This window comes from Lepidochelys olivacea (assembly GCF_965140295.1).
Source record: "Lepidochelys olivacea isolate rLepOli2 genome assembly, chromosome: 1".
Taxonomy (NCBI): domain Eukaryota; kingdom Metazoa; phylum Chordata; order Testudines; family Cheloniidae; genus Lepidochelys; species Lepidochelys olivacea.
The window spans coordinates 240979125-240992250 of NC_140411.1; the positions used below are offsets into that span (position 1 = coordinate 240979125).

Sequence of the window (13126 nt, forward strand, 5' to 3'; positions counted from 1 at the left end):
TTAGGGGTGGGGGTCCTGGGAGGGGGCGGTCAGGAGACAAGAAGCAGGGGGGTTGGATAGGTTGGGGGTTCTGAGGGGTGCAGTCAGGGGGCGGGAAGTGGGAGGGGGCAGATAGGGGGCAGGGGCCAGGCTGTTTGCGGAGGCACAGCCTTCCCTTCCCAGCCCTCCATACCGTTTCGCAACCCTGATGTGGCCCTCTGGCCAAAAAGTTTGCCCACCCCTGCCCTAGGGGCTTTAGGTGCCAATAGGTAAGTTAGAACATCTTAGAGGAATAGGGAAGCGTACAGGGATGCGTGGACCCTCCATCTTTCCCATCAGCCTCCAGCTACATGTTGGACAAAATTGGAAGCCCCTCTACCCAGCCCAGGGCCTCCTGGCAACTATGAAGTGGGGAGCAGCCTGCATTCTCAGCATTCTGCCCGCTTCAAGGGGGCAGTTTCCACTATCCTAGCCTTTCCGGAGCCTCCATTTTGAATCCACCTCCCCAGTTTCTCTCTCTGCTGTTGCTCAGAACTTCCACAAGCAGCAGCTAAACTGTCCGGATACTTAGAGAGGCAAGGTGAAGTGAGCAGTTAACACCTCTCCAGCCAAACAGCCCCCCAACCTCATCATCAGCAGACAGCTCCCCACAGACCAGGACACACCAATCCAAAGTGGCACTAGACCCTGCCAGAACAACAGATGTGAAACCTGCAGACTAACATCACACACAACACACCTTTCAAGTTCCATGGGTCCTACACATGTGGAGTACCTCATCCAGGGCACTTAATGACCCAATAATAACTGAGTGTGTGTCAAGGTTCCTTCCCCACTCTGAACTCTAGGGTACAGATGTGTGGACCTGCATGAAAAACCCCCTAAGCTTATTTTTACCAGCTTAGGTTAAAACTTCCCCAAGGTACAAACTATTTTTCCTTTTGCCCCTGGATTTTATTGCTGCCGCCACCAAACGTCTAATAAATATATAACAGGGAAAAAGCCCGCTTGGAAACGTCTTTCCCCCCAAAATCCTCCCAAACCCTACACCCCCTTTCCTGGGGAAGGCTTGATAAAAATCCTCACCAATTTGCATAGGTGAACACAGACCCAAACCCTTGGATCTTAAGAACAATGAAAAAGCAATCAGGTTCTTAAAAGAAGAATTTTAATTGAAGAAAAAGTAAAAGAATCACCTCTGTAAAGTCAGGATGGTAAATACCTTACAGGGTAATTGGCTTCAAAACATAGAGAATCCCTCTAGGCAAAATCTTAAGTTACAAAAAGACACAAAAACAGGAATATACAGTCCATTCAGCACAACTTATTTTATCAGCCATTTAAACAAAACAGAATCTAACGCATATCTAACTAGATTGCTTATTAGCCCTTTACAGGAGTTCTGACCTGCATTCCTGCTCTGGTCCCATCAAAAGCAACACACAGACCGAGAGAGCCTTTGTTTCTCCCCCCTCCAGCTTTGAAAGTATCTTGTCTCCTCATTGGTCATTTTGGTCAGGTGCCAGTGAGGTTATCCTAGCTTCTTAACCCTTTACAGGTGAAAGGGTTTTTCCTCTGGCCAGGAGGGATTTAAAGGTGTTTACTCTTCCATTTATATTTATGACAGTGTGTGAAACCATGCTACCAATGAACTATCACAGAAAAATGATATGACAAAAACACTATATCACCTGTGGGTGAACACTTCACAAAGCAAACACTCTATATATGACCTGTCAGTCCTCACCCTCAAAGGAAACCTGCACACTTTCAAACAACAAACCTGGGAGCTGAAATTCATAACTTTGCTTGACACTAAACATCATGGACTGAAGAGAGGCACTGGATTTATGGCTTACTACAACAATCTATAACCCACTAAGTCCCCTCCCCAGATTTCTCTCTCTCTCTCTCCTATGACTGGAGTGGTGTTTACTGGCCACTTCACCTTGAATGGTGTCTTGAAATGTGTTAACTACTGATGCTAAACAATCTGTCCCACCTCGTATTTAGCTGTGACACCCTGAGTATGTTTCCCAGACCCAGAAAGCTCTGTGTAAGCAGGAAAGCTTATCTCTCTCACCAACAAAAATTGGTCCAATAAAAGATATTACCTCACCTACCTTGTCTCTAATATCCTGGGCCCAACAGGGCTAAAACAACACCGTTTGTCAGCAACATTGCTGCCAGAGGAAACTGGCTGTGGATGGATATGGGGAAGAAACCAGCCCTGAAGATGGTCAAGACTCTGGTCAGTTTTCATTTTGCTGCATCTTAGGGTAGCTTTGAGCAGCAGCAGCACTGCAGCATTCTGACTGCCAATTTAGGAAGGCAGCACTAACTGGATTGTACTCAGTTTGCATTTGGAAGTTACCTTCACAGCCACAAGGGCTAGCTTTCATTTAAACAAAACAAACCCCAACACTCCTAGTCACCCTTCTGAATGGATTTTTTCAAGCCCATGTTAAAGGTTGGCTGCAGTCAGTTGCCCTCGCTCTGTAACCTTTTAGATCTAAAACTGAGCAGGGTTCAGGCCAAGCCAGTGCTCAGATGTTCTTTCATTCTAAGTAATACAGGAAATGATGTTGTTGATACCCCAGGAGGTGCTCTTCCCTCTAAGTCAGGATTAGTACCATGCTGTGCATTGGCTAAGGATCACTGCTGGTGGTGCCAGCTTTCAGCAGAGTTCTATAGAGTTCTTGAGCACCTGTACTCCTTAAGTCCCAGGGCACCTTTCACTTGGATAGTGGCAAGGCCAACCCTAGCTGGACCAAAAAAAAGAGTCATGAATCAGAATGACAATCAGGGTCCAGCTACCCCAAGAGGAAAACAGACAATGAGCAGTTAACCCAGCTGATTGCATACTGGATTATAGACTCAGACTTTAAGGTCAGAATGGACCATCATGATCATCTAGTCTGACCTCCTGCACGCTGCAAGCCACAGAACACCCCCGCACTCCTGTAATAGACCCCTAACCTGTCTGAGTTACTGAAGTCCTCAAATCATGGTTTAAAGACTTAAAGTCACAGAGAATCCACCATTTACAGACAAATTCCTACTGTACTATAAACCTATATCAAGTTATTTTATGAAAGCTTGTAATCTTCTCAACTTAAGTCATTATGAGATATGTATATGGACTGTGGTTATGAATTTATGTCTAGTCTATATAATACTTAGTCCTGCCATGAGTGCAGGGGACTGGACTGGATGACCTTTTGAGGTCCCTTCCAGTCCTATGAGTCTATGTATACAGAAAACTGTGCTCAATCTGTACAATTTTCACAACACATCCCAGTAGAGAGGAACACCTCCCAACACAGTTCACACAAAATGAACAAGTACCTATTCATTGTGCAGCCCAGGAAAAGACTATGAAGGACCGTTAATTGGAAGAAAAGGGATTTTTATCTAATATGGAAGTGTAAGGCCTGAGATTGCACTTTTGTTTATTTGCTGTGTAACTTGTATATGTATGCGCTCTCCCTTACTATTTCGTCTGTGATTTTTGTATTACCTGCTTGGGATGAAAATAAATGTATCTTTTGTACAAACTGTGTTGAGTGTGTGTGCCAAAGTGAACTGCTAAGTGGGGGTTGGGGGCAGGTTTCACACCTCTGGGGCTGACGAACAAGAGGGAGACAGTCTGAGCATCTAGTACGTCAGAACTCAAGGAGCATGGATTTGGCAAGGCTAGGTGTGAAAGGGTGGTTGTGTTACTGTGGAGTAACCAGGCTGGTGGAAGCCAGAGTGAGACATTGTGCTTGTGGGCAGGCTACTGGTGTCAGGGAACAGAACCAAAGCAGCACAGCATAAAGATCCTCAAGGTTACAGGGTAGGCAGTTTCAGACGCCTTCCTGTTTTGAGGATCACCCAGACCACCACAGTCAGGCCCCCAAAAATTATGGAATTGGTTTAAAAATCATGAGGGTTTTTGTGGTTTTGTTTAAAGATCACATTGAGGCTTTTCTTTGCCTTCTGGGTTTTCTACCTTAGAGTTTTATGCTGCCACCCTTCACCATGGTATATCTGAGTATCATCTACGTAAAAACAATAGCAACAGCCATGTGTCTAGCAGACCCCATGGAGTTGGACGCTTCTTCAATTTCTGTGGGGGGGGGGGGTCACTCTACTTGGGGTAAAGGATATTTGGGGGCAGGTTGTCTCCAGCAGCCAAGGCTTTAAGTAAAACATCAAGTATTGAAAGACTAGAAATTACAGAAGATGGCAACACTGGGCACAAATTCTAGTTATCTGAATTCCCCTAGAGTTTGAAATGGATACACAATCCTCCCCCATCCCAACTTCCTTTCATTTAAGAAGTTGGACAGTATGCATGCACTGTTTACATGCTAGCCATGTTTTACCCTAGAAGTGGCTCATCACACATCACTGAAATGTAATAAGAGTTTGATAAGCGCTTTGGCATTCTTAAATTGAAAGTGCTAGGCCACAGCGATGATGAAGGCCAGGTCTATGCTAGAGACCTTACAGTGGCACAGCTGTACCGATGCACCGCCATAAGATTTCCCATGTAGCCACTCTATGCTGACAGGAGAACTCTCCCGTCAACAAAATTAAACCACCCCCAACGAGCAGCGGTAGCTATGTCAGGGGGAGAACACCTCCCACCAGCATAGCACTGTCCACACTGGCACTTCTGTTGGTGAAACTTATGCCACACAGGAAGGTGGTTTTTTCACACCCCCGAGCGACATAAGTTACACCAACAAAAGTGCTAGTGTAGACGTAGCCAAAGTCAACATGTGAAAAGCCATCGTTTCAGATCTATGGGAAGAATGGATAAGGGGGAACAAAAAAAAAAAGAGGTGAAGCCAAACAATTTTAAAGTTGTATTTCAGATGGTTTATTGAATTTTAAAGAATTTGCCAACTCTACAAGTAAATATTTACAAGTGTTCTCAACAGGATCACACAACAAACCACATATTCCAAACACATAAGCAAACCAACCATGCCTATATCATCAGCTGTGGAAATGCTGTATTATTTCCAGAGCTCTGAAGCTCGATCAAGGGAAAATGCATCTTCTAACCATGGATTGGGACGGGTCACTAGGCTGCTTCTCATCCATCCCGTTGCTGTAAGATAACAGTGCCTGTAGATCAGGCCCCCTTCCCCATGAATGCTGGCTTCTGTCCTCAAGTATGCACCCCCCACCCCCCATTGTGCGTCAATGATATAGTTACAAAGGATGCCAAGAGACCAGTGCTGGTAAGTGCTCAGAAACGCCTGGCTTGCGCCTCCAATTCTTCCCCCTATTGAGGGGCATTTTATAGCCCCCAGGAGAAGATCAAGGTCTCGGTCTGTTGCTCCCTGCGTTGGCAATGCTGAAGAGCATGGGTACTGAACCTTGGCGAGCTGCTTTGTCATCAAATGGAGTCTCAGCCCAAACAACTGCAGTCCAACTTCCTGCTGCACTACACCACTGCCTCTTGAGTTAAGAGCATTGCAAAAAAAACCAAAACAAAACAACAAAAAAAACAAAAACCAGTTCCATTTGAAACCATTTTCGATTTGCCCCGCTTGGCTGGCTGCTGAACCTAAGGCTTCTGAACATTTACTCAGCACTTAACCCTTCTATTTAAAGGTCAGGTGTTCCTAAGATCAGTGCTCCTTTTCCTTCTGCAGGAGAGCATGAGACACCGATATCTAGACCTGCCCTTGTGTTATGTGAAACACCCGCACAGTCTAGCTTATTTATCAGCATTCTGAGCATTACACTGTAGCTGCAGCATCTCCAGTTCTCAAAAATTCCTATGTTGCACTGCTTTGGCATTGCAGTATGGTAAACAGCCAAGAGCCATGCTCTGGCCTCAGCTCCATGTCCATGAATCCCCGGGTGGTCAATGGGAGTTCTGTGTATATAGCGGAGGGCAGCATGCTGGTAGAGTCTTGTTTGCAAAACTATACTAATTATTCTCTACTCATATTTCTTTTCACTCCCCCACACCATGTTCAGACCCCTAAGTACATCTCAAAGCACATGGATGAGGGACTCCACTCCTGCTGAAGTCAGTGGTAGTGCTGCTTCATGAATGTCTTGACCAGCGCTAGTGTCAGGTGTCACACCAAAGAGAAAGCCCTGTTAGTGACGGGCTCTTCAGTAAGGCTCTGGAAAGTGAACATTCACTGATCGGCAGCCAACGTCCTGATGCTACTGCGGAGGAGGAGATCATTTATGACTCAAACACCATATACAGATGGATAATATATACAAAAAAACCATACATCAGGCTGTAGGTTGCTTATCAATGTCACAAGACTAGGGGATTGCATAGAGGTTCTCGTCTAGTGCACAATACATTTGAGGATTATTGTAAACTGTGACTTCATATTTTAGAAAGAGAAACGATCTTAAAAACAGAAGGGACTGCAACCAGCCCCCTTTTGCAAGTGTAATAGAAACAAACAAAAAAACCTAGGCGTCCAAATGCCATTCATGTAAAGGAAAGATACCGAGCAATATGGTCTGTTACAATCAGCAAGCTTTAGTGACACAAACTACTCCTATGCTCTGAAAGTCAGAGTGCTAAGGAAGTGCAAGGCTGCTCGATTCGCCAGGAGGCAGTCATTTTCTTGAACCTATAAAAATCCAATTAAAACAAGCCACTCACTGCAAACAGCTCCATGTGAGATTTTTACAGGCATTGCACTCAGGGAATTCACAGTTGTTCCCTCAGCAGTCACAGCTTGGCTGCACTGAAAAACGAAGGGCAAAATTCTGCCTTCAAATAGGCACATGCAATTTCCAATGAAGTCAGTGGGGGCGATGTGCAACAGAGGGCGGAATTTGGACCACTGAAAGAGTTCAGTTACTGGGACGAATTCAGATTTAAGCTACGACGGTTTTACATCAGCACAAGAGAAACTAGAGTAAGGCTCATAACATGGAATTTCCTGACAAGAGTGCCTGTAAAAAAAACTCCAAGCACAAAGTTGGGGTTTTTTGGTTTTTAAAAAGGAAATTAAGACACCACACGCTGCAGTAGGTAATAGTGATAAGAGGTTCACCGGAATGAACTGGGAAGTAAATTTTAATGTTCTCTACTGTTTACAGGATCACACAACGAAACAGCCGTATTTATTTCCTGGAGTAGCACTGCACATACACGCACTTCTCACCATTACAATCTCTCCAGTATTGGCTCCTGCAAGGAGTTAATTTTGGTAACCCCGTGGTAATCTCACTTGCAAAAATGTTTGTAAACAGTTCAGTGGAGACCACTCTCTAGCCCTTATCTGGAGTGCCACAGTGTGGTGGAAGTGGGGAATTTCAAAGGTTTGGATCAGGCCCTGTTCAAGTCAAGTCAGTGTTATCAGTGACTAATGGGAGTTGGATCAAGCCTGTAGATGCTGTTAAGTGCTTGAAACCTATCCGGGTTACTCGTTCTAATTAAGGGCTAAGTCCATGACAAGTCTGAAGTTCTGTTCATGCACGAACGTCTTTGTGCTCCTTGTTTTGAGGGCTAAAGTCTGCTGCATTACATCAGTGAAATCCCACTAGGTTTACATGGGTGTTCATGCATGTGTACGTATCCCATGAACAACCTGGTTGCAGGAGTGTCATTTCAATGGGTGGTTTTATCACAGGGGTGCCCGTCTCCCCTCTGGGAGCCCCATTTCACAGATGGAACTGAGGCACTAAGGGTACATTTACACAAAGCTTCCCAGCCTGGGCTGACAGGCTCAATCTAGGGGGGCTCACACTAGCACGCTAACCCTTCTCCCAAGTCTTCAGAGCCCAAGCCACCCCTTCCAAGGGCTGTCTACAGAGCTATTTTTAGAGCACTAGCATGAGCCCTTGTCTGTGGGCCCAGAAGGCTCGCTGCTGTGAGCTGTGTCAACATACCCAGAGAGGCTAAGTGACTTGTCCAAGGTCACACAAAGTCTGTGACAGAGTAGGGAGTTGAACCTGGTTTCCCTCATCCTGGGCCAGTGCCCCAACCACTGGGCCATCCTTCACCTATCACTGGTGCAACCTAGCAGAATTTAGCCCTAAAAACTGGTTTTGAAAGCAAGGTGAAGGGGGAACGGTAGGGAGACTACTTCTTCCAAGCACACCCCACTCCCTTGTGTGATTAGTAGGATTGCGCTTCTTCGGGAACAAGAACTAGCCTTGGAAGAGTCAAGCCACAAGATACTTTTTTGTACTTCAAAAATGAGCTGCTAGCAAAAGTGCACTCTCAACCACAGCAGCGTCACTGCAATAAGACGAACAGAGAACTGCCTGTAATGTATACACTAGTGCCACAGGCAGGCTTAACAGGTCTCCCAGTAAAGAACAATCTAACTGGCACTTTACTACCTAATGCTCCCAGTTTGCAAAAAGTAAGTATTTAGTGCTTGTGAAAGTGAGCAACTTCAAATGTTACTGGGAGCCAGGTGTTCTGCAGTGCAAGCTTTCCCCACAGAGCTCTGCCAATACTTCTTAATCCTGACCTGTAATATACCCTACCATATTGCTGGCTCGGGCCTTTCTTGAGCAAAGATTTGTGGCAGACTCTGTTGCAATTTTATGGTGCCCTTACTACTGCTTAGGATGAAATCAGCCACCTCCTCTTCACCTGTAACCCACACTGGGATTTGAATTCTAGTCACCAAAGGTGAAAGGCTGCTCTACTAACTGAACGCATAACTAGCGCTCCTAATTAATATTTAAAATTAACAAGCTCACGAAGTGCAATTTAACACTCACAAAGCACTACTTATTACCACACACATACAAACACACACAGGAGTGGGGGCAGCATCTGGAAGCGTTATTTCTTCTCAACAGGTTGGACTTTCCCTTGATCTTCCACTTTTCTGATGGCAGCTTGGATAGCCTCTTGATCACCTAGAAACTGGTGATGGCCAAGAGGGCGCAGATTCTCATCGAGTTCAAGGAGCACAGGTATGCCAGTGGGGAGGGTAACATTAACTATATCCTCATCGGAGATGCCTGCAAAAAGAGAGAACAAAAAATGCCACACAGTTAAACCCAGCACAAGGCAACCTCCTGCCTTGAGATTTCCCCCAAGTATCTCCAAAGACGTTGGTCCACATTCTCTGCTGCGGCAGCGATCTGTTCAGCTAAGCAAGGAGTTGAGGCACAGGGGCCATTATGGCTTCTTGATTATCTGCCTGGCTCAACCCTAGCCCCAGTGCAGGTCAGCGCTAACTTATGACAGTTGGCAACAGTTCCTAGGAGACTCTCAGCCAGCTGGAGCATGATATGGAGGGGTGGCATGGGAGCCAGCTAAACACACACTGCGGGACTTCCCTTCTGTGACCCAGAGAGCCCCTCAGTGCCAACTGGCAAAGTGCACACCATACCATAACTCACATCAGGCTGGACGCACTGTGTGGGATGTTATATGCAAACTGCTAAAAAGCTGGGCATTAATATTATTGCGTGATTTATGTGCAGGCGGTGTATAAGGAATTACAGAGGTGTACTGGAACCATGTTCCTAAAGTGTGTTCAGCAAACAGTGCGAAAGTCTGCCCTAGACAAAGAAATGGTGTTTTGCCTGCATCCCCAGTGGAAACTGAGCAAGGTGAGGCCAGAAACAATGGAAGTACACTTACATAGAAGGTAAGCAAAGCTATCAAAACTAGCAAGTATAGGAGAGATTTCCCAATGAATGATCACAACAGGGGATGCGGTCTCTCCAGGAAGCCTGCCTGCCTCTGGAAACAGAGACAATGGCCGTTGGGAAACGGAAGGAGGAACAGAAAAGCCATTTTGGCATCTGTCACCTAAGAGACGCAAGGAGCCAGAGCCCTTGAAATGTGAGAAAGGTGGAACCTTCACCCAAAGGGACTGAAGTCTCTGGGAGCTGACTATAGGTGAGAAACCTACTTAGACAAAGACTGTAACTTGCTGAAGTAAACTTTAAGTCACTAGAAATCATGTTTTGTTGTTTGTAACCTTTCCTCTCTTTCAGTCTTACTTGAAATCACGGAAACCTATGTTCTTTGTTTATTAACTTATTCTTGTTTTCTTACAAAGCCCTCTCACCGTGCTGTTACACTGAAGTGAAGTACGTGTCTCCAGCTCACCTGACAGGCTGATGGGCCCTCTTTTGAGGCAGCAAACACAATACCTTTTTGTGAGTGTCCAGGAAGAGGGACTGGACACTGCAGAGAGACGTCTTTGGGGAACTTGGGAGCTAGGCAGGGTGGATAAAAAAAAAAAAAAAAATCAACCTGGATAAAATGCTTTGAGGAAAAAAAAAAAAAACCTATCTAAAGATAGTTTTAATTAAGATACATTATAGCTCAAAGACATCTCATTGTGGAATAGGGATTATCAATTCTAATTCTATAGTATGAGACAATATATTCATATAATGTTTAAGAAAAGTTTGTAAATGAGTTTCAATAGTTCATGGATTAGGGACCTAATCTTATGGGGTTCCAGGGACTTCTGTATAGATTATTTAGGTTAATCTTTCCATCAGCCCAATGGGACTCAGTGCTCAGTCTCGAAGATACTAGAGATGCTTAGTTTTACAATTCTCAAAACTGTGGATCTGTATCTCCAGATATAACATGCTTGTTAACAGCAAAAATGTTTTTAAATAAAATAAATAGAGAGGTGAGAAACAACAGACCTCAACCCTATTGTCCCTCTGAAAATTTGTGTACACAGAGTCAATCCCTTACCTCTCTCTAAAAGTGCAAAGTTTCAAAAAGTTCAGTGACTAGAAGATGGTTGGGGGCAGAATAGATCTGGACAAGGAGAGAAAGTCTGGAGATAAAATGTGAGAAGGGAGGAACAGGCAGCAGAAACCAAAGTGAAACTGTTTGAGCAGCATATTCCAAAAGTCTTGAGGTCTTTCTGAGTGTAGCCTTCATTGATTTGAGATCTACCATAACATTCTTTCACTAGAAGGGAAAAACCTATAATGACAGCAGGTCATAAGAGAAACCAATTTTGGGAATATTTTAAAGAAGTTCCTCTACCTGTGGGTAAGACAGGCATGTGTACAAAATGCAAACAGTGCAACAAAAAAATGCAAGGCCTGGTTGCCCAAATGAAACATCATGTGAAGTGTTCCTTCTCAGGAGGAAGCTGCCTTGAAGATGAGGAAAGGAACATGTCTGAACATGCAGGATCTTCAGGTTGGTAAACTTTTTTATTTCAGACTTCTTTCTTAAGGACTGCCTGTCGTCCCTCTGGACTACTCTTGAATTCTCATGTTTGAGCAAAAAATATAGTTTTTACTCTACGGTACTGTCATTTTAGATGCAGTTGTGATAAAAAATAAGTAACTGAAATAGGCAGATCCTCCTTTTACAATTTCACCTTTAAAGTAGTACTGTCAGTGAATGCAATGAGTAATACTAAATGAGCAGTATGGTAATAATAATTAAACAACCGCATTGACTTATTTTGTTTAGGAGAATCCATCCTCAACATACAGGATTCTGAAGACTCTCCACCTTCAAGATCACCATCATTTTCTATAGTTTCAGAGTTATCTACCAATGATAGTGTTTCAGTCACATCATATGTCACACATAGCCACAGTATATCACCTGTAGCAAAAAAGAAAAAAAACCTCCATCATCCAGAAACAACCATAAATAAATTTGTGATGAGAACCAGCAGATTACACAAAGAGGTAATTGATGAAAAAATTGCCCTGTTTGTTTATGCAACAAACTCTCCTTTCCGTATGATGGAGAACCCAAACTTCATTAACATGGTTCAGTCATTAAGACAGGATGCAGTCCACCCAGAGCAGATGTTGCAGGCAAATTGCTGGATAAAGTGTATGAAAGAGAAATTGAGCAGTGTGCAAAAAGGTCTGGAGTGTGAAATTGTTAACCTGAGTCTTGATGGGTGGAGCAATGTCCACAATGTCCATCCTGTTATATGTGCTTGTGTGACAACAGAAGAAGGGAATGTCTTCCTTACGGAAACAATTGATATATCAGGAAATGCACACACAGCAGAATACTTACAAGAAGTACCAGTAAAAACTATAACAAACTGAAAAAAAATTCAAATGTCTAGCACGCAGCTTGGTCACAGACAATGCTGCAAATGTATCCAACATGAGAAGAAATTATTTAGGAGAGAGTGAAGAGTGTCCCAAGCTAACAACATACAGTTGCAGTGCTCATTTGATGCACCTCCTAGCCAAAGACTTCAGTGTTCCGGAAATAACGGCTAATGTCGTTGAAATTGCAAAATACTTCCCTAACACCCACTTTGCAGCAGCTGCTCTGAAGAAAGTGGGAGGAACCAAACTAACTCTCCCACAAGACGTGCAATGGAACTCAGTAGTGGACTGTTTTGAGCACTATATCAAGAACTGGCCTAATCTGACGACAGTTTGTGAACAAAATCATGAAAAAACAGATAGCACTGTCACAGCCAAAGTTCTCAACATTGGGTGTAAGAGAAATGTTGAACACATGCTGAGTACCCTGAAGCCTATTTCTGTAGCATTGAACAAAATGCAGGGAAACAGCTGTTTTATTGCTGACGCTGGTGAAATTTGGAAGGAACTGAGTGAGATCTTAAAAAGAGAAATCGGCAATGACAGTTAAATTACAAGCATTAAAAAGATGAATGGGACAAGCACTATCTCCAGCTCATTTTCTTGAAAATATTCTCAATACTCGGTTCCAGGGTCAAACCTTAACTGCTGAAGAAGAGGAGCTGGCTAGGACATGGACATCCAGCAATCATCCCTCCATAATGCCAACTATAATAAACTTCAGAGCTAAGGGTGAACCATTCAAGAAACAGATGTTTGCTGATGTTTTAAAGAAAGTCACACCAGTGAACTGGTGGAAGTCACTTAAGCACTTGGATTCCGAGACTGTTGAAGTGATCATCTCACTTTTAAGAGCAGTAGCTTCTTTTGCCAGTGTAGAAAGAATATTTTCTGCCTTTGGACTAATTCATTCCAAACTGAGAAATCTTTTGGGACCTGAAAAAGCAGGAAAGCTTGTTTTTCTTTTCTAGATTATGAACAAACAGGAAAATGAAGATGAAGACAACGGAGTTAGCTGCAGAAGCCAATATTTTAAGTTTCTCATGTTGACTTGGCTGACATAGGCGATTTAATTTTTGTTTTTTTAAAAAAAAATTGATTTAACTATTTTAGTTAAAACAAACCT

General features: G+C 43.8%; 1 protein-coding gene across 5 annotated transcripts in view; it reads right to left on the reverse strand.

Annotated features, from left to right (window-relative positions):
- Positions 1-13126, reverse strand: part of BPGM (bisphosphoglycerate mutase) — a 110438-nt gene that overhangs the window by 76261 nt on the left and 21051 nt on the right. For 2 of the 5 annotated variants that reach the window (XM_084642535.1, XM_084642534.1), the window contains 2 exons: positions 10093-10158; positions 4813-8946 (listed from right to left, as the gene is read on the reverse strand). The exons of 1 other annotated variant lie outside the window; for it this stretch is intronic. In XM_084642535.1, the coding sequence (XP_084498661.1) occupies positions 8765-8946; positions 10093-10158 (248 nt within the window). In that variant the 3' untranslated portion in view covers positions 4813-8764. Of the gene's footprint in view, positions 1-4812; positions 8947-10048; positions 10159-13126 lie in introns of those variants that run through there. 2 more of the 5 variants (XM_084642537.1, XM_084642536.1) reach the window with 2 other exon arrangements.